Source organism: Neovison vison, chromosome 7, assembly GCF_020171115.1.
Source record: "Neovison vison isolate M4711 chromosome 7, ASM_NN_V1, whole genome shotgun sequence".
Lineage (NCBI taxonomy): Eukaryota > Metazoa > Chordata > Mammalia > Carnivora > Mustelidae > Neogale > Neogale vison.
Genome location: NC_058097.1, coordinates 145,556,733 through 145,578,193, shown reverse-complemented (window position 1 = coordinate 145,578,193; position 21,461 = coordinate 145,556,733). Strand labels below are relative to the sequence as shown.

The following is a 21,461-nucleotide window of genomic DNA, read 5'->3' as shown; positions in this document are numbered from 1 at the left end:
GAGGAGATCCCAGCCTGGTGAGGAAGATAGACACAGAATCTAGTGACACTGCTGAGGGAGGAGAAAAGCAAAGAGGGCCTTGGGAAGCTCAAAGACTTGGACTGCAGGGGGCTTAGGAAATGCTTCCCAGAGGAGGGGCATGTGACCTGGGCCTTGGAGGATGAGTCAGAATTTGCCAGGAGAGTGAGAAGCCTTTCTCAGCAGAGAGGACATCACCAAAAGGTGGCCTGCAGGAAAAGCCCACTGCCCATATTCATTCAGATTTGTCACCAAACAGTGTTTGTCAAGTTCATGTTCACCGCTGTCCCCCATCAGCCAAGTGTCACAGAAAGGGCTGGAATATCAGGTTCAGGAGTTCGTATCTTATGCTAAAGGGGCTGGGGAGCCTTGAGAGTTCTTTTTTTTTTTAAAGATTTTATTTACTTATTTGACAGACAGAAATCACAAGTAGGCAGAGAGGCAGGCACAGAGAGAGGGGGAGGCAGGCTCCCTGCCGAGTAGAGAGCCCGATGCAGGGCTCGATCCCAGGACCCTGGGATCATGATCTGAGCCGAAGGCAGAGGCTGTAACCTACTGAGCCAGCCAGGCGCCCCGAACCTTGAGAGTTCTGAGCAGAGAATGGTAAGATGGAGCTTATCATCTAATGAGATTAATCTGACAATGTTCGCAGAGTGGGTCACATAGACCTGGAAGGGATGAGGAAGCCTGAATTGGGGCCCAAGGTGTGGGGGCAGGGCATTGGACACACACACACAGTGCTTGGGGGTGGTGGAGATGAGTCAGGCTTCACCATGCAGGAACAGAGACCTGTCAATACACAGTGGAAATGCGGAGGGTCATCCAAAAGGGACAGATAAAGGGATCTGGGCCTTCCAGGGAAGGGATCGTGATGTTCCTATATTCTTACTGTGTGCCCTGGAGCAGACTGGGTGTTGCTGGAACTCTCAGGCTGTCATGCCAGCAATGAGAGGTATAAGCCAAGGGCTCGGGGGAAGAGCAGCAGCATTGGCTGGGAAAGGATAAGGGGTGGTCAGGTGATCATCTCCCATTTGGGGACTCAGAGACTCAGAACAGTGAAAGAGAACCTGCCTCAAGGCTGTGGGCACCATGGGGCATAGTGCCTGGGCTAGATTCAAAAGTTGGATTCTATTCTGCAGAACACAACCTCTACTGGAGGATGGATTGAGGGAGAGAATGAGGAGGTGGGGTTAGAAGGCTACTGCACTAGTCCAGGCAAGAAGTAAAGAGGGGCTGATCTTGGGGGCTGCTGCAGCTCTGGGGGGGATAGTGGAAATACTAAGTTAGCAGTGAGGGATGAAATTCCTAGTAGAATCAGTGAGATCAGAAGTGTGTGTATGTCTTCTTGCTTGACAGTTTCTGTTTCCCCACTTGGTGCCAGATGGCCCAAGAATAGACTCATCACTGCCCCAGCCCTCATCTTTCTTATACCTCGTCCCCTTCTCTGTCACGGCTGAAATGGTCCCCATTTTCCAGGTGAAAAAGTTGAGGAGCCTGGCAGGGACTCACCCAAGGTCACCTGGTGATCCAGAAGCAGAGAACCTGGGTCTCATGCTTTTCACGCAGGCTCTTCTAATGGAGGATACGGTGCTGTGTGCTGCTGCACGCTGCCGAGCTCTGTGTGGGGCAAATGTCTCTTGGGGCAGAGCCAGTGTTGACAGGCCATCTCCTTGTCCAGAGCCTGGAGGAGTAATCCACCCTCCCAGGAATGCTGATGGTCTGCAGCTCCCTCCACCAAGGAGACCAAGTGCAGGTTGTTATCCCACCGTCAAGGCTGTGTCCCTCTCCCATGTTGATCCTCCACATTCCCATGTGTGCCCTAGGGAAATCAGGCCTTGTCCTGCCTCCCTTCTGTGGCCTGTGATGAGGTCAGGTGAGCTCCAAGCCTCTAAAACCCTTTTGCATGAATGCACCCAAGATAATGAGTGGGTTTAGTTGGTGACTATGGCGACAGCTGACCTCAGACTGCCTGTGTGGGAGTGGGGGCAGGTAGGCAGGGCTTGCCTGAAGTGGCTGGGCCACAGACTGCATGGAGGCAGCATGGCTGGCCTGGGAAATCACAGCTCTCACAGAAGGGCACCACTGCCAGGCCTCTAGCTGCCAGGTGCAAAGGTGTCAAGTAGAATGGTATGAAATTGCCAACATCTGCTCCTTTGCTTTCATGTGGTTAAACCTGATATCACTTATCCCCATTTTACAGAACAGAAAAGAGGCTCATGGTGTGATTTGCTCAAGGTCACGTAATGAGTTGCAAGACTACAAAAAAATTTTTTTTTAATTTGACAGAGAGAGTGTGTGAGAGAGCAAACACAAGCAGGGGGAGTAGGAGAGGGAGAAGCAGGCCTCACCCCAGGACCCTGGGATCACAAACCGAGCCGAAGGCAGACAGACATCTAATGACTGAGCCACCCAGGTGCCCAAGACTAGGATAAAATTTGCCCAAGACTAGGATAAAATTTCCCCTAGAACGTAGGGCTCAACATTCCTAGTCTGTTTTTCTTTCCACTTCCAGAACATTCCCTAGCCCCAGAACTCCATTTCTGCCTGCTGCCAGGTCCTTTTCCTCCACACACGATGTCAATATCCCATCGATTAGGGTTTCTTCTTGACTGCCTGAATAACAGGATTTCTTGGCATCCTGGATTGAAAGTTAAGTCCACTAGCCTGGAGGGCAAGATTAAGGGTTTGCAAGGATGGTCTACAAGGGAGGTTGGTCACAAGCACTGCCTAGGAAAAAGACGACTAGGGATGAAGGGAGACCAGTTTTTAAAGACCTGTTTAAAGGTCTTTGAGATTATGCCTTGCGTTGGCACACTTTACCAACATGTGCGCCTCCACCACCAGACCGTAGTTCCTAAGGGCAAGGACTTTGCTTCTAAAGTGAAGGGGACTGATTCACTGAGCAGTTCCCTATGCTCAGCACCATGCCAAGGACTTTATATTTGCTTTAAAAACAACCCTGCAGGGTGGAAAGACTCAGCGTAAGTAACAGGGATGGTAAGCCGACTCCATTTCCAGATGAATCTCATTCCGAGTACAAAGAGTTGAACACACTATTCCAGGAGGCTTGGTGTGGGCCCTGGGCATATGAATTTGTGCTAAGGTAGCAGGTAGTTCTGAGGCAGCCAAACCAATGTCTGGGGACCACTGATCTGTACTCTGGCTTCACCTCCAGTAATCTCCGAGATGCTGGCCATTGAGAAATAAGTCCTAGTCTCTGCCCTGAGGAGCTCACAGCCTGGCGAGAGAGACAGACAAGCAAATGGGCCCATTGCTCTTAAGAAATGCAATAATGGAAGCTTGGTCTCAGCCAAGAGCTTAGGAGAACGGAGCGTCTCCGCAGGACCTCACACAGAGTCTGGGTCCCACAACATCTGTGGTTCTGAATAAAAGTTTCTGGCCCCTCACTTAGTAAATGTATGGCTTGTCTTCACACCAACTCTGGGTCCCAAGAATAGTTTTTATTGAGCCAGTAAGTTTAAACAGCTGCTGTATGCAGAGCTTTCTATGAGGTCCTGCCTAGAGTGGGGTCATACAAAGAAACAAGTGGCCCTGTCTTCTTGGAGCTGAAAGTTGGATATTAAGAGAACAAGCTTTACCTTTGTGACCCAGCATGAGCATCAGAAGCAAAAGTGGGTCAGCTGGGGAGAAAGGCTTCCAGGAAACTGCCCGAAGGGAGAGGAAAAGCAAAGGGAAGGCTCCTGTGGTCAGAGGAATAAGGTAGCAGTAACTCACACCATATTTTGCATTTGCTTTGGCAACAAATGGCCTGCTGTGTGAACAAAACGGATATGGTTGCTCCTCAGGAACCTGTATGGTATAGCGGAAGAGGTTGACTCCAGCCAGGGAATCATGATAAGTGCCGTCATGGGGGACATGGTGCTCTGAAATTGTTAACAGACATGTCGACCCAAACAAAAAGGTCAGGCAAGGCTTCTTTGAGGAAGTGAGTTTGAGCTGAAGTCCGCGGGGTGAGTCAGGCAAGGAGGGGAGGGAAGAATGTCTGCAAAGGGCACAGCGGCAGGGAGAACACTATGAGTCAAGAGTGAGGGGCTGGTGTGGGCTCAGGCTGGGAGGGGAAGGGGAAGGAAGGGCCTTGCACGTGCAGAGCTGTGGAGCTAGGCCTGGAGGAGGCAGGGCCAGGCCACAAACATGTTATGCTCTGCTTCATGGGAGGGAATTATGCGATCCCAGCTATAATGGAGGAGTAAGATGCAGGTGGCTGTAGAATTGGAGGGTGAGGGATGATTTCATGCCTGTAGGTCCAGGGATGTTCTAATTGAAGACAGCCCGTTTGAGGTAAGCTTTGAAGGAAAACAGGAGTTTGTCTGGCTGTGTGAGTGGGAGGGAGGTGGTGGTGGTCTTGGGAGATAGGATTTTTCAGGCTAAAGGCACAGTGTATTCAAAGAACTGGAGCCTTGGAAAGATGTAGATCACTTGGGAAACAGCAAGAAGTTGATTTGGGGCAAAGTGTGCAGAGATCTCCCCGTTGATCCTTCCTTGGGATCCTAAGCCTGCCTGCCCTCCCTCCTTGGAGGTGTGATTTTGTGTGTGTCTCCGCTCATCTTCCCCGACAGGACAGGACTTGGCCAGCATCATGGACCACAGCTTTTATAACTGGCTTCTACCAGCGCATGAATGGATGAGGTCACCAGGGAGGCCTGGGGAGAGGACAAAAGAGTGGGGAAAGGGGTGCGTGGAAGGTTCAGATATTGCCTTCGTGAGATTAAAGGCGCTCATCAGCAATAACCACAACCCCCTGGGAGCTCATTACATGCCTGGTGTTGCGCTTTACTTCATTGCAATACCTCCGTGTGAGGCATCCTCGCCCCCTTTCCCAGGTGACGAAACGGAGGCCCAGAAAGGTGATTGCTCGCCCCAGTTCTTGGTGCAGGGGAACTGGATCTGTTGGGCCGAGTGTGACCCTGCTCTCTGTCTCCTGCAGCGTGGCGTCATGGACAAGATCCTGGAGGCGGTGGTGACGTCCTCGTACCCCGCGAGTGTGAAGCAGGGGCTGGTGCGGCGTGTGCTGGAGGCGGCGCGGCAGCCGCTGGAGCGGGAGCAGTGCCTGGCGCTGCTGGCGCTGGGCACGCGCCTCTACGTGGGCGGAGCTGACGAGCTGCCGCGTCGCGTGGGCTGTCAGCTGCTGCACGTGGCCGGCCGCCACCACCCCGACGTCTTCGCTGAGTTTTTCAGCGCGCGCCGCGTGCTTCGCCTGCTGCAGGGGGGCGCCGGTCCGCCGGGCCCCCGCGCGCTCGCCTGCGTGCAGCTCGGCCTGCAGCTGTTACCTGAGGGCCCCGCAGCCGACGAGGTGTTCGCGCTGCTGCGACGGGAGGTGCTGCGCACCGTGTGCGAGCGCCCGGGGCCCGCGGTCTGCGCGCAGGTGGCGCGGCTGCTGGCACGACACCCGCGCTGCGTCCCCGAAGGCCCGCACCGGCTGCTCTTCTGCCAGCAGCTGGTGCGTTGCCTCGGCCGCTTCCGCTGCCCGGCGGAGGGCGAGGAGGGCGCTGTGGAGTTCCTGGAGCAGGCCCAGCAGGTGAGCGGGCTCCTGGCGCAGTTGTGGCGGGCCCAGCCTGCCGCCATCCTGCCTTGCTTGAAGGAGCTGTTCGCCGTCATTTCCTGCACAGGTGCGTGTGAGCTGGGCCCGGGGCTGGGGAGGGAGCGCGTGCGCGCCAAGGGCCGCCTGGGCGCGGGCCAGGTGATTGTATGTGCAGGGTCTTATGCTTGGCGTGCCCATGTCGAGGTATGACGGGGTGGGGGTGTGTGTATGCGTTCGCACTTAATGCACAGGTCGGGGAATGAAGTGTTCCTTAATTAGCAGGGCTCTCCTGAGCTCCTGCCGTGGGTCCTATCCTGTGGTGGGTGCTGGGCACATATGGAGGAGCGGACCCAGATCAAGCTGGCCAGGAGGAAGACTGGGGCTGAGCGAGACAACAGAAAGGCATAGGGGGATGTCATCATGCCCTTTGGGTCAGGTGGGTTTCGTAGAAGTGGTGATTTCTGATACAGGCTTTGAGAGCTGGGCAACAGCAGGGGCATGGTGTTGAGGGCAGACAGGGGTGAAGTTCTGGACACACGATGGAGCCTGTACATCTCAATTCTGAAATGTGAACTTTTGGTCCTCCATCGACAACTGTTGAACTTGGACTACAGTTATAAATGAGCGAAATAAGATCTGTGCCTTTCCTGATTATAGGGCTATTCAGTTGAAAGTAAGAGAAAGCATCTGGTAGGAGAAAGAACCAAGCTCCGGTGTTTAAGCCCTTATCCATTTGGACAACACATTTTGATAACTAAATGTTCTTTTTCACCTCTAGGCCTTTGTGTGGTTCCACCTGGAATGTCCTCCCTCCCCTCAAGTCAAACAGCCCTTCCATCTGTTCTTGCCAGCTCCATTGTTACCCTTTCTTACAGACTTTGCCTATATAGGTGCAGATTGGGTGAGGGGCGGGGTCAGTGCTTTTGTCTGTGCTCAGTACAGGGCTGGGCCCCAAAGCCATGAGTTAAGGTGGGGAAGTGGCCCCAACGTGCTCTTTGCAGAAGCCTAGTCTAGTTCCTTGGCAGCATGAGGGCATGGAGGTTTGGGGGAGGTGAGGAGCCTACCTGCCTTGCTAAGCTCATCCCAGCCCCCACACCATTCCAGAGGAGGAGCCGCCTTCTAGTGCCCTGGCCAGTGTGGTCCAGCACCTACCGTTGGAGCTTATGGATGGTGTCGTCCGGAACCTCAGCAATGATGACAGTGTGACAGATTCTCAGATGCTGACTGCCATCAGCAGGTGGGCTGAGGACCGGGTGGTGGTCAGGTCTCTCTCCCTCCTTCCACTGAGTGGGATTGCTGGGCTAGATTTAGTGTCAGAAGGCCCAGGACCTCATGCTTTTTTCATTCATCCACCCTTTCTTGAGCCCTGCTCAGTGCCTGGCCCAGGACTGGATGTGGGAGATGAAAAGAACCTTCCTCTAGCAGTGCTCTCCGGTTGGGTGCCAACTGTGTGATCCTGGACAAGTCAGTGAACTCTTTGAGCCTCGGTTTCCACCTCTGTAAAGATGGTATAAGAAGTTGTCAGGCTTCTATGGGGTCATACTGGAAGCTGCAAGTATGTTACAAAGTGTTTTTTGAGTTTGGCAGGTGTGATAAGTGGAATTTGGGTGGTTTTTAGCTCACAGCTTTTTCACATTCCCTAACTTTGTTTGAATGTCGTTGTACCTGTGATCTAGCCACACCTGCCTATCCAGGGATCCCAGAATATGCTGCCTTCCCTCCTGCCTACAGGCCTTTGGCTTTGTAGAACCCATTCACCTGGCATGTCTCCCCCACCATGCTTTCCATACCTGTGTGCAGATCTAGCATCACCATCAGGCCTTCCAGGATTTTTTGTTTTTAGTTCTTAAAAGTGTGGGCTCTAGAGGCAAGCTCATTGGGTGCAGATCCTGGCTCTACTACTTCTTGCCTGTGTGATTTTTGGGCAAGTTACTCCAATTCTGTAGGCCTCTGCTTCCTCATTTACAAAATGTAGTGTAATTGAGTCCACCTGTGGGGTTGTTGCAAAGATTATATAAAATGAGATAATACATGTAAAGTGTTTAGAGCAATGATGGTAGCCAGTGTCATCGTAATGACTATTGCTTTGGTCTCTCTTTGTTCTCCTTATAGCACAGTCTTTTGAGTCTAAAAGTCTAAAATATAATGCCATTTTCCTGAGCACGAACTATGTGGTAGCTTCATGCTCTATGCACAGAAGCATTATCTTGTGGGGGTCAGTTGGGTTAATACATGTAAGGCAGATGGAGTAGTGCTTGGTCCAGAGTGGATACTATTAGGGTTAACTATTATCACATCTTTTAATCATACAGCAACTCTGTGAGGGAGGTTTTGTCCCCATTTTACAGAGAGAAACTGAGGCTAGAGAGGGTGACTTGTTCTAGGTCATAAGCAAGGGTTTGCTGGAGCCAAAGCTACTTCCAAAGGGGAGTAGTGCTGCTTCTGCTTCTGGGCCCCATGGTTCAGGCAGGGACAGCTGAAAGCTCCATTCTGCCCCTGCAGTCTAGTGTGTGGGGTGAGGTTTGGGGTGTTGAGAGTATGCTTAGCTGGGAGCCCCAGTCTCTGCCAGATGCTTGTGCTGGGCTCATTTGCAGTTCTCAGAGGTGTCATTTCTCAGGGGTCATTTCACAGACCCCTGTGCATGTGTGGGTCAGTGTGGGGTCTCAGGACATTATAGCTTATCCCTGGGCTACTCCCATCCAGGCATTGGGCCTCCCCGGTCCTTGTGTCATTGTTGCTTCCTTTTCCAGGATGATTGACTGGGTGTCATGGCCCCTGGGGAAGAATATTGACAAGTGGATCATTGCACTGTTGAAGGGCTTGGCCGCTGTTAAGAAGTTCAGCATCTTGATTGAGGTTTCACTCGCCAAAATTGAGAAGGTTGGTGGGCCCCTGTCCTAGCCCTGGCTTATGGCTTTTTCCACTTTGCTCTTGCCGGGGACAGTGTGGGTCTGGGAGGCAGAGCACTGGGGCTCCCACCCAAGCTTGCTGTGACTCGGGACAATTCACTTTACTTCTATGGGCCTTAGATTTCGCCCATTCATTCCTCTGCTCATTCAAGAATGTATTGGTCTATCTGTCCCTCTGTCCCTCCCATCAGATGTCTTGTCTTGCTATCCATCTGTCCATCAACCTGGATCTGTGAGTCTGTGTTCTTGGTTCTGCATGGGTCTACTGCTTCAGCTCTAGTGTGTCTGACCACCTCTCAGGTCTGTGGCTGCACTTGGCATCTGGGGCCCAGGCCTGGGGAACTCCTGACCAGCTTCTCTCTTCCAGGTTTTCTCCAAGCTTCTGTATCCCATTGTCCGGGGAGCTGCCTTGTCTGTCCTCAAGTACATGCTCCTGACCTTCCAGCACTCCCATGAGGCCTTCCACTTGGTAAGGACCCTATGTGCTGCTCTGAGGAGGGGTGGTTCTCCATCTCCTACTGGTTTGTTTGGCTGGAGTCCATTCATGCTCTCTCTTTTGGGGTTGGGTGTTTGAAGCCCAAGACCTTGAAGTCCTGGACGTTAGGACTGAAGGAGACTTGAAACTCCGTTTTACAGATAGGAGACGAGAGAATGTGTATGGCTTCGCCACATGCCCACAGTAGAGTGACAGCCCTTGAATGATGATGGCTAATGTTGCCTAGGACCCTGCTGTGTGCCAGGCAGGGTACTAAAGACAGTACCTATATTGACTCTTAAGTTCAGCCCTAAGAGGGAGAATTCTATCATTTTTTCTGATTTTTAACTGAGGAAACTGCAGTTTAGGGAGATTAAACCACACACAGTGTCTGGGACAAGTGATACAGGAAGATTCTAAGTCTGTCTGACTTCTGACCCTGTATTCTTCTGATATACCCTGCTGCCGGTCAGCACCAGGTGGCCTGGCTTCCAGCCCAGGGCCCTTTCTGTTATCTTTGGGGCCATCCCTCCTGAAGGACAGCCTGTAGTTCTTGTTGGGGAGGAAGGAAGGGCTACCCTCTTGCCTTCCTTTCCCTAGACCTGACTTGCAGATGGGGCCCTAGATTTCGATGGCTCCTGCTCAGGACAGAAATTTCATGCTTTCCAATTTGCTGCAGTGGGAAAAAGCATAGAACCAGGCTTTGGGGTACTGGGAGTTGAGTCCCATCTCTGCCATTTGCCAGATGTGGTGACCTTGGACCAGGCACTTACCTCTCATGTTTGACATGTAAATGTTTGGTGAAAGAATGGTGGTAGAAGGAAGGGTAGGCCCTTATCACTCAGGCCTCAGGCTCTCCTGGCAGGCCAGTTGGCTGTGGCTTAACAGCTGGGGCTTGGGCCCAGGCTATGCCTCAGCTGTGAGGAGGGAATTGTTTATTCCATTTAACAGATGAAGAAATGGAGGTAGGATATCCAAGGTCACATGTCTTGTAAAAAGAGTCCCTTGCCTGCATAGCACAGAGTTCTATGTAGGCAAGAGGGATGGTGGCCAGGTGGTCAGACATCCCTGCCTTGAGGAGCTCTGGGTATTTTCATCACTGACCACCAAAACCTGTCTTGCGTTGTAAATGGTACTGAGCCTAATCCTGCTCTGCTCTCACAGCTCCTCCCTCACATCCCCACCATGGTGGCCTCTCTGGTCAAGGAGGACTCCAACTCGGGGACCAGCTGCCTGGAGCAGCTGGCGGAGCTGGTCCACTGCATGGTCTTCCGGTTCCCGGGTTTCCCAGATCTCTATGAGCCTGTCATGGAGGCCATTAAGGTGAGTGACGTTCTCCCCCACCTTCCTTGCCCTGCTTCAAAAAGGGTGCCAGCTGGGGCCTTGCTTAAGCCCATAATATAGGTTAATGGCAGACCCCCCCATCATTTGGTCTCTGTGTCCTCACCTCCCCTCTCCCATCCTGTGCTTCAGGCACTCTGAGCCACCTGCCCTTTCCGCAGATGGTCATTGCTCAAGATTGCGCTTGGCCTTTGCATATGCCATTCTCTCAGACTAGAAACCCTCCTCTTGTTTCGCCTGCATATCTCCTGTTCCCATCGAGTCTTACTCATTAAGGCTCTGCCCAAGTGTTACCTCTCTCAGAAAGCCTTCTCTGACAACTCTCGATACCCTTCCGTACCTCAGGCTGGGTGACTTTTTTGGGGCTCCCGCAGCTCCCACATCCCTTTGTCATATGTTGTCACTGTCTGCCTATGTCTGTTTCCACCCACACCCCCCAACCCCCCGCCCAAGCAGGGATTGTTAAAAGTGTTCACATGGCTTTACTGCTGCCCTGCTTTGTGCCAGACCCAGGCTGGGAACTGGGGATATAGGCACGAGGCAGCCCAAGTCGCCTCCACTGAGGAACTTGTAGCCTAGCGGGGTGACAGGCTTGCACAGAAGTAAGGAAAGTCCTGTGAGGAATGAGAGAAGGGAAGGATCATCTCCAGTTAGAGGAGGAGGCTACAAGGATGAAGGGGCTTCTGAGCTGGGCTTGCTAGGTTGTTAGGATAATAGCTTTTGTGGGGGGTGCCACATTTGACCATGTTTTCCGCATATTTTGGTTTTTAATGCTCGTAAGATGCAAGAAACAAGAAGCAGGTGTTGTTGTTGCCCAAATTTCGTAGACGAGGGAAATGAGACTGCAGAGGCTTGGTGACTTGTGCAGTCATGGAGGTAGTGAGAGGCACACACAGGCAGGGCGCGTGGTTGCTGAGCCCTTTCCTCTCGCGTGATACAGAGGGCAGGTCTGGGCGTGGGTGAAAGATGTTTAGGTAGGTGGTGGCCCTTACAGAACCTGTGATCCGACTTCCATTTCTGTAGCATAGCAGATAGGTAACGTGGAAAGCATCCTCCTGCAAAGCACCTAGAAATGCTTGTTAAAATATAACAAACGTCTTTTTAAGTACATAGCTGAGCTTGCAAGAAAGTAATGGGAAACCCCAGGGGCCAAAAAGGAATCGAGAACTGGAATCCAGAATGGTAAGGGAGGGATGATGCTCTCGTGCCCTGTGGTGGGGAGGGAGTGGGAGGGTATAACTGTAGTCACTAAACCACTTGAGCTTGCAGGGACAGGAGGTGATGCTTAGGGCCTGCTCCCCTTGGGGCATTAGCAGTAAGAGGCCCATGTAAGTCAGGACCCAAAAAGGCTTTTGCTGTTAGTGAAAGAGTGATCTAGAAAAAAAATACCTACATGGTCTCACATAGATTTCAAGGAAACTTTTCTGGCTTAGTCTGCATTCTGGATTGGGAAAAGTGAAATTTGTCATCATTGGCCTGCTCTTTTGGGTTTAGGGGTTCAAGTTCTCATTGTCTTTGGGGTTGTGGGACCCCTAAGCTTAGGCATTCACATTAAAAGTAGTTATGAACTAGTAATACCCTAGAGTTGCCTTGTAGAAACAGAAATGAAAGTGCTTTCAATTCACAAAGATAAAACTCTGCTAAAGATGAGTTTATAATCCAAAAATTATAAAACACAGAAGGGAACAATCTACCACGAGTGAGTCAGTTGATAACTTGAAACAAAACCTCTGGCATTTACTTAGATCTTCTCAGGTTTTCCAGCTTTGCAGGAGAATGCATTTATTTTTAAATGGAGAACACCTACAAGAGAAGCCTGTCACTGGAGGTAGATGAGCAGAGGAGACAGGGCTTTGACTTGCTGGAAGTGACTGTTACTGTTTCCTGCTAGCTTGGGAGCTTCTGGTGGGCAGGGACCATGTCAGGATTTCTGTGCCCAGCAAGTATCTCCGTGATCGCTGAGTGAATGAATGTGACTGTCGTGTGAAAAATGCAGTTGTGGAGGCATGAGCAAAGAGGAGGGAGCATGGCCTTGCACTGGGCACTGAGGGAAACACACACTGAGTGAGACTTGGGCTTTTCATGCTAGGGTCTATGGCCCGATCTGGGCGACAATGGATCTGTAAATACCGGTACCACCAGGTGCAGGCAGCAAGGTATAGAACACGTGTGTATCCCACTTGAGATCCTGGAATGTCTTCTAGAGGAGGTCTATAGGAGTGAGGCCTTGAGGGATGGGAACTGGGAGAATGGGGCACCCGCAGGTGCGTCCAAGGGAGAGGCGTGGGAGTGGGAACGTGCAGTTTGTCTGCGGAGTAGAAGGGACGTTGGAAAGAAGAAAGAAGCTTGAAACCAATTTTGTAGTTCTCTCTCTCTCTTTAAGAGTACCAGAGTAGCTTCTTTGGAGAAAATGACTTTTTTTTCCTAGTGTCGATAATTTTGCATCATGTGTATGTGCACATGCATGAGTTTCTGTCTTTCTGCCTTTTTGTCCCTATTCATGTGTCGTATGGGGGAGTGGGAATTGGATAGGGGACAATAGGAATACAAAAGGGGCTAGGCTAAGAAGGGGCTAAGAAGATAGTAAGCCCATTGTTTTTTGTTTTTTAATTTAGAGATGGGGAGGGGCAGAGGGAGAGGGAGAGAGACTCTTAAGCGGGGTTCCCTTTCACAACCCTGAGCTCATGACCTGAGCTGAAATCAGACACTTACCCATCTGTGCCCCAGGTGCCCCAAGCCTTTATCTTTTTAATGTTGCCTTTGGCAGCTCCTGTATTTTTATCATCTGTGATAGGTGATTGATCTGATCAGTGTTCCTGGGAAATGAGTGCGCACAAATGTTAAACCACTCATTGAGCAGGACCTTCTGCGGTGGCCGGATGGCGTGTGCTGGGGAGACCGGGACCTTCAGTGCTAAGCTGGTTTGAAAGTTTGGAGGCTTGCACAAATCTAGGGTCTGTGCTCAGGATCTGGAAACAATAGGGCTTTAAGGAATGCCACTAAAATCTATCAAGTAGTTTGTGTTATGCTTAGGAGTTTTTCTTTAAAATAGATTAGAATCCGTGCTGGGGAATGTTCTTTTAGGTGCATCTGTTTTAATGTATGAGAGTGAGTAAGAAAGCATGCTAATCCCTGAGCCCATGACCTAGGATCCTTATCTCAGGACCCTCCCACCATCCTGTCTGTGGGATTGTGCTGGCGGGGCTGGGCGGGGCGGTTGTTGGCTAATTAAACCTGATGGCAGACCTAAAAGGAGGAGGGCTTGGAGGAGCCTTATTATATGCAAGTGCTGTGAAAATATGGAGTGCCAAAATAATACAAAGTAGGAGTAGCCTCCCTTGACAAATGAGGAAATGGAGTCAGAGAGTCTCACTGACCATTGCCAGGCAGTTAGGACCAGAGTCAGGATGAGGCCTGAGATCTAGACATTGTTGGGTCTGGCTGGGGGGCCTGTGTTGTCATTGCTTACAGTCTGTCATACCCTGGGCTCCTCTAAGAACACATGGATTCTTTATTGTCTGTATGTGCCTGGAAAATTTTTTTTTTCTGCCTCTTAGTTTTTTCACCTATGAAATGGGCATTTTACATCTTCTTAAGGCAGTTCTGGCATGAAAGGTGATCTAGAAGGCCCATGTGTCAAAATGAGAAGCTAGAATAAGTTCGGAAGCAGAAGGCTGTTAACATGTATATCTGGGACATTTGTGGGGTGGTGGGCTTGGGTGGGGGTGGGGTTGGCTGTAGTCCAAGAAGACTTTCCAGAGGAAGTGATATTTTTAGAGCTGACCGTGGTCCCCACCATCCTGCTGGCTTGTTCCCTCCTCAGGATCTCCATGTTCCCAATGAGGACCGCATCAAGCAGCTGCTGGGGCAGGATGCCTGGACCTCGCAGAAGAGTGAGCTGGCTGGTTTCTACCCCCGGCTAATGGCCAAGTCAGACACGGGCAAGATTGGTTTAATCAATCTGGGCAACACATGCTACGTGAACAGCATCCTTCAGGCCTTATTCATGGCTTCTGAGTAGGTGCTGCTTTTGAATTTCCTGTCTGCCCCTCCTTCTCTTCTTTTGGCTCCCAGGTGTGTGGGGTGGAGATGAGGGGTTGGAGAGGGTAGTGGGGGGGGGTTGGAGAGGACGGGGCCTTCTTTGCATTGGTGGCATAACTCCCTGAGGTTTGTGGGCACATGAAGAGGCAGGTGAGCAGTCCCTGAGAACTCCAGGCCATTGACAAGGCAGTAGGATGAGACTGGATGGGAACTTGAGATGGGACTTTGTAGACTAGGCTATGGTGGGAAGGGGTCTACTCTGGGTTGGTCAACATCACTGATTTTTTCCCTGGAGTCCAAGGGAATGGATTGTGTTTTCCACTCACTCTGGTATTAGGCATTCCCTGCCCCCTTATTAAAACATAATCTTTATTGGCAATGGCTACCTATCTAACTTCAGGCTTGATTAAAAATCACTCAGGGTTTCAGTCACAGAAGTAGACATCTTTTCTTCCCCCAGTTTTTTTTGTGTGTATGTGTGTGTGTATGTTAAAATGTACATAAAATTTACGATATTAACTATTTTAATTGCACAACTCCGTAGTGGTAAACACATTCACATCATTGTGCGATTATTTCCACCATATAACTCTTTTCATCTTGTGAATCTGAAATTCTATACTTCCTGAACAATAACGTCTCAGATTCCTGTTCTCCCTTCCCCCAGGCTCTGGCAACCCCATTATACTGGCAACCCAAGTGTTGCTTTTCCATTTTGGCCATTGGGAATACTGCTGCGATGAGTGTGGGTGCACAAATAGCTCTTTGAGATCCTGCTTTCCATTCTTTCAGGTATATGTCCCGAAGTGGAACTGCTGGGTCGTAGGGTCGTTCTGTGATTAACTTTTTGAGGAACCTGCATGCTGTTCTCCACAGTGGCTGCACCACTTTACATTCCCATCAGCAGTTCACTTGGGTTCCATTTTCTCTACATCCTTGCCAACATTTCTGTTTTTTTTTTTTTTTTTCTTTCTAAGAGAGCCAAGGGAGGGGGAGAGAGAGAAGGAGAGAGAGAGAGAGAGGATGAATCTTAGGCAGGCTCCACGCCCAGTGCAGAGCCCGAGGTGGGACTCAGCTCATGACCTGAGCCAGAATCAAGAATCGGTTGCTTAACTGACTGAGTCACCCAGGCACCCCTCTGTTTTATTGATAGTAGCATCCCAGTGGATGTGAGGTGGTATTCCCATTGTAATTGTGATTTGCATTTTTCTGATGATTAGTGATGATTTTCTGATGAAAGTTGAGCATCTTTTCATGAGCTCCTTGGCCATTTCTGTTTCTTCTTTGGATACTCTGAAGTGGAAATGCTGGATCACAAGGTAGTTCTCTATTTTTAATTTTTTGAGGTACTCCGTACTGTTTTCTAGAGTAGGTGTACCAGTTTACATTCCCATCAGTAGTGTGTAAAGATTCCTTTTGTTCCAGGTCCTTGCCAACATTTGTTATTTCTTGTTTTTGAAATAGCCATTCAGACAAGGGTGAGGCGATACCTTATTGTGGATTTGATTTCCCTAATGATAGTGACGTTGAGCACCTCTTCAGGTTCCTGTTGGCCATCTTCTTTGAAAAATGATCTTTTGAGGTCCTCTGCCTCTTTTTTAGTAGGATTGCTTTTATCTTGTTGAGTTGTCTGAGTTCTTCATATATTTTGGCTGTTACTGACCCCTTATCAGAAAGGCGATTTGCAAATATTTTCTCTCATTTTTTTTAGATGCCTTTTCATTTTGTTGATGGTTTCCTTTGATGTGTAGGAGCTTTTCAGTCTGATGTAGTCCCACTTATTTTGCTTTTGTCACCTTTTTAAAAAAATTTTTTTATTTTTATCCCCAGGGGTACAGGTCTGTGAATCGCCAGGTTTACACACTTCACAGCACTCACCATAGCACATACCCTCCCCAATGTCCATAACCCCACCCCCCTTTGTCATCTTTATTTTTAACGTCAGATCTAAAAAATCATTGCCAAGGTGAGGCCAAGGAGCTTATAGACTGTGCTTTCTTATGGAGTTGTATGGTATTGGGTCTTAACGTTCAAGTCTTAAATCCATTTTGAGTTGATTTTTGTGTATGGTGTGAGATAAGGGTATGGTTTCATTCCTTTGCATGTGGCTGTTCTGTTTTCACAGCACCGTTTACTGAAGAGACTGTCCTTTCCCCACTGTATATTCTTGGCTCTTTTTTGTATATTGACCATATAAGCATTTTTTTTTTTTTTTGCCTTATTTTGGGGGACTCTGTTCAGTTGCATGGATCTCTTGATCTTTTTATGCCAGTACTGTATTGTTTTTGATTACTATAGTTCCGTAATGTAGTTTGAAATCCAGAATCGTGATGCCTGCAGCTTTTTCTTTTTTAAAATTGCTTTGGGTATTTGAGGTCTTAGATAGCTCCATACAAAGTTTAGGGTACTCTGTTTTATTTCAACGAGAAATGCCATTGTCAGTTAGATAAGGATTGCATTGAATTTTAGATTGTTTTAAGTAGTATGAACATTTTAACAGTATTCTTCCAGTCCATGAACACAGGATACCTTTCCGTTTATTTGCATCATCTTTAATTTCTTTCATCAATGATTCTCATTCTGACACGTTGTCAGAAGACCAGGGAAGTCACACTGGTCTGCATCACAATGTGTGCCTTGTTTACTTTGCTTTATCTCATCACATGGGCATTTTATCATCTCACATCATTACAGGAAGTGGGTGAATACAGTATAGTAAGGTATTTTTGAGAGAGAGAGATCATGTTCACATTACCCTTATTATAGTATGTTGTTATATTTCATTGTGGAGTTTGTAACATCTTACAGTGCCTTATTTATAAAATAAACTTTATCATAGATATGTATAGGAAAGAACAGTATATATATATATATATATATATATATATATAGGATTTGGTACTATTTATAGTTTCAAGCTTCCGTTGGAATCTTGTATCTCCTGCAGGTAAGTGGGGACCACTGTTAAATTTGATGCGAACATAAATGGTATTTTTAAATTTATTTTTCTTATGGTTTGTTACAGGGTATTGAAACGCAACAGATTTTTGTATCCTGCAACATTACTGAATTACTGAGTTTATTCTAAAGGTTTTTTTGGTGGAGTCTGGGTTTTTTTTAATATGTAATATCATGTCATCTACAAATAGAGGCAGTTTTATTTCTTCCCTTCCAATTATGATGCCTTTTCTTTTTCTTGCCTCATTACTAGCTAGGACTTCCACTACTATGTTGAATAAAAGTGAGGGTGTGGACAATCTTATCTTGTTCCTCATCTTAGAGGAAAAGCTTTCAGGTTTTCACTACTGAGTATGTTGTTAGCTTTGGGCTTGTCCTAGATGGCCTTTATTATGTTGGGGTATGTTTCTTCTATACCTACTATTTTTGAGAGTTTTTATTAAACATAAGTGGATATTGAGTTTCATGCATCTGTTGAGATGATCATACAATTTTTATCCTTCATTTTGTTATGTAGTGTGCTGTGTCGGTTGCTCTGTGGATATTGTACCATCTTTGCATCCCTCCAATAAATCCACTTGATCATGTTGTATGGACTTCTTTGTGTGTTGTTGAATTTGGTTTGCTAATATTTTGTTGAGGATTTTTGTATCTGTGTTACCAGGGATATTGGCCTGCAATGTTCTTGACATTGTCTGATTTTGGTATTAGGGTAATGCTGATCTTATAAAAACTCTTATAAAATGGGTTTGGAAGCATTCCTTCTGTTTTTTGGAATAGTTTGAGAAGGCTTGGTATTCTTTCAGTGTTCAGAGAAATTCATCAGTGAAGCCATCTGGTCCTGGTCTTTTGTTTGGGAGATTTTTAATTACTGAATCATTCTCCTTACTAGTAGTCATCTGTTCAGATTTTCTACTACTTGATGATTCAGTCTTTTTTTTTTTTTTTTTTTTTTAAAGACTTTATTTATTTATTTATTTGAGAGAGACAGTGAGAGAGAGCATGAGCGAGGAGAAGGTCAGAGAGCGAAGCAGACTCCCCATGGAGCTGGGAGCCTGATGTGGGACTCGATCCCGGGACTCCAGGATCACGCCCTGAGCCGAAGGCAGTCGTCCAACCAACTGCGCCACCCAGGCGTCCCTTGATGATTCAGTCTTAACAGTTTGTATGTTTCTAAGAATTTCTCCATTTCTTCCAGGTTGGAAGAAATTTGTTGGAATATAATTGTTCATAGTAGTATCCTAATGATCATTTCCATTTGTGTGGTATCAGTTGTAATGTCTCTTTCACTTCTGATCTTATTTGTGCCCTTTCTCATTTTTTCTTGGTGAGTGTAGCTAAGGGTTTGTCCATTTTGTTTCTCTTTTTCAAAAAAAAAAACAGCTTAGTTTTATTGATCATTGTTATTGTATTTTTAGTCTCCATTTATTTCTGTTCTGATCTTTATTTCCTTTATTCTATTTTTGGGCTTAGTTTTTTTCTAGTTCCTTGAGATGTAAAGTTCGTTTATTTGAGATCTTTCTTGTATCTTTTTTTTTTTTAAAGATTGATTTTATTTATTTGATAGAGATCACAAGTAGGCAGAGAGGCAGGCAGAGAGAGAGAGGAAGGGAAGCTGGCTCCCTGCTGAGCAGAGGCCCCCCCCCCCGCATATGGGGCTCAACCTCAAGACCCTGGGATCATGACCTGAGTTGAAGGCAGAGGCTTTAACCCACTGAACCACCCAGGCGCCCCTCTTTCTTATATCTTAATGTAAGCATTTATCACTATGATTTTCCCTTTTAGAATTGCCTTTCCTGCATCCCATAATATTTAGTATCCTGTATTTACATTTTCATTTGTCTCAAGGTATTTTTTGATTTCTTCTTTCACTCATTGGTTGTTCAGTAGTATGTTTTTAGTCACCACATATTTGTGAATTTTCTGTTTTTTTTTTTTTTTTTTTTTTTTTTTTTCCCCTTCTAAGTCGTTGCTGGTTTCATACCATTGTGGTCAGAAAAGATGCTTGATATGATTTCAGTCTTCTTAAGTTTATTAAGACTTGTGGCCCAATACATGATCTATTCTGGAGGATGTACCACATGAGCTTGTGTAGAATGTGTATTCTGTTGCTTTTTGCTAGAATTTTCTGTAAAGGACTGTTATATTAATCTGCTCTAACATATTACTGAGTAGATTATTCTTGGTCAGAAGTTTTCTCTTAGTCACACTAGTCCCTTCTAGTCTGCAAAATTTTTGCAGGAAATATACTGATATACTTACAAGGGTTCCCTTGTATATAACAAGCTGTTTTCTTCTAGACACTTTTAAGGTTCTCTTTTTGTCTTTAACTTTCAACAGCTTAATTGTAGAGTGTTAGTGTGGGTCTCTCTGAACTCATCTTATTTGAACATTCTTGGCTTCCAAATCTGGATGTCTGTTTCCTTTCCCAGATTAAGGAAGTTTTCAGGTATTTCATCAAATAAGTACTTACTTATTTATTTGAAAGAGAGCATGAGATGGGGGAGGGCCAGAGGGAGAAACAGACTCCCTGCCAAGCAGGGAGCCCTATGTGGGACCCAGTCCTGGGAATCCAGGATCATGACCTGAGCTGAAGGCCATCACTTAACCAACTGAGCCACCCAGGCATCCAAGTTGTTGTTGTTGTTTTTAAAGGTTTTATTTATTTATTTGACAGACAGGGATCACAAGTAGGCAGAGAGGCAGGTAGAGAGAGAGGGGAAGCAGGTTCCCCGCCAAGCAGATGTGGATGTGGGGCTCAATCCCAGGACCCTGGGATCATGGAAGGCCGAGGCTTAACCCAGTGAGCTACCTGGGTGCGCCCCCCCCCTTTTTTTCTAAGAGAGTTTCTCTCTCTCTCTCTCTATTTATTTGTCAGATAGAGAGAGTGAGCTTGCACACAAGCAGGGGGAGCCGCAGGGAGAGGGAGAAGCAGACTCCCTGCCAAACAGCCTGACACAGGGTCGATCCCAGGACCCTGAGATCATAACCAAGCCGAAGGCAGATGCTTAACCCGCTGAGCCACCCTGGTGCCCCTCATCAAATAAGTTTTATGTCTTTCTCTCTCTTCTCCGTCTGAGTCACTTTTTGTTGTGAATATCGGTCTGCTTAATTTTGTCCCATAAGTCCTTTAGGGTATCTTTACTGTTTTTCATTCTTTTTTCTTTTAACTGTTCTGGATGAGTTTCACTGCCCTGTCTTCGAGTTTGCTAGTGATTTCTTCTGCTTGGTCTAATCTGCTGTTGAATCCCTCTGTTGTGTTTTCCAGTACATTTATTGTGTTCTTCAGTTTTGTGATTTCTGCTTGGCACTTTCTTATGTTTTCTTTCTCTTTGTTCAAGTTGTCACTTTGTTCATGCACTGTTCTCCTTGCCTCGGTGAGCATCATTATGCTTATTGTTTTGAAAACCCTGTCTCGTAAATCATTTTCCTGAGGTTTTATCTTGTTCTTTCATTTGCAACGGATCTCTGTTTCTTCTTCATCCTTGACTGTCTGTGTTGGTTTGCATGCCTTAGATAAAACAACTACTTCTCTGGGTCTTGAAGGAGTGGTGTTGTGTAGATGAACCTTTTTGTTCATCCTTGCTCTTGCTTTTGGCTGTCTCTGAAACCACTGTGATTGCCTAAGCAGCCTGCTTTGTTCTTAGTGGCTCTTAGTAGTTCAGACTATGCCCGAGACCTGTCAGTGTCCCAAAGGGGAGGATCTCAGGCAGCAGCTAGATGCAGGGCTTACCGGAAGCCAGAACCTCAGGTAGCAGCTTTTAAAGTATGTAGATAGACCTCCTTTGAGGGAAGACTGGGAGATGGGCATTTGCATCTTTGAAGATATCCTAATAGTCCTTTTTCTTGGAAAGACTGTGCAATTCTGTCTGTGCCTCTCTGCTGTTCCCTGGTATGGTAGCCCAACTGTTTTCTGTTTGTTATGGTGCTATGTGATCTGCAAGTGTAAGCTTCACTGGCCACCAGAACCAGACAATTGAGGGGTGTTCCCTGGGTGGTAACTGCAAAAACCAGGGCTGCAGATGTGTACATAAGCCTCTTTCTGGGAGACACTGGAAACCTGGAGTGAGGCAGAGTAGAGTGCAAAGATGATACCAGTTAGCCTCTGCAGTCTTTGGAAGGTGTTTCAGTTGTTCCTGAATATGTGTTAAATTAGAAGCTCACACCTCAGGCTGAACTT

General features: G+C 47.5%; 1 protein-coding gene across 1 annotated transcript in view; it reads left to right on the top strand.

The window, feature by feature from the left end:
• USP35 (ubiquitin specific peptidase 35) overlaps positions 1-21,461 on the top strand; it is a 52,294-nt gene that overhangs the window by 1,629 nt on the left and 29,204 nt on the right. Inside the window, exons 2-7 of the mRNA XM_044258442.1 lie at positions 4,964-5,645; positions 6,662-6,794; positions 8,308-8,437; positions 8,834-8,935; positions 10,106-10,264; positions 14,106-14,299. Coding sequence (XP_044114377.1) covers positions 4,973-5,645; positions 6,662-6,794; positions 8,308-8,437; positions 8,834-8,935; positions 10,106-10,264; positions 14,106-14,299 — 1,391 coding nt within the window. The 5' untranslated portion in view covers positions 4,964-4,972. The remainder of the gene's footprint in view (positions 1-4,963; positions 5,646-6,661; positions 6,795-8,307; positions 8,438-8,833; positions 8,936-10,105; positions 10,265-14,105; positions 14,300-21,461) is intronic.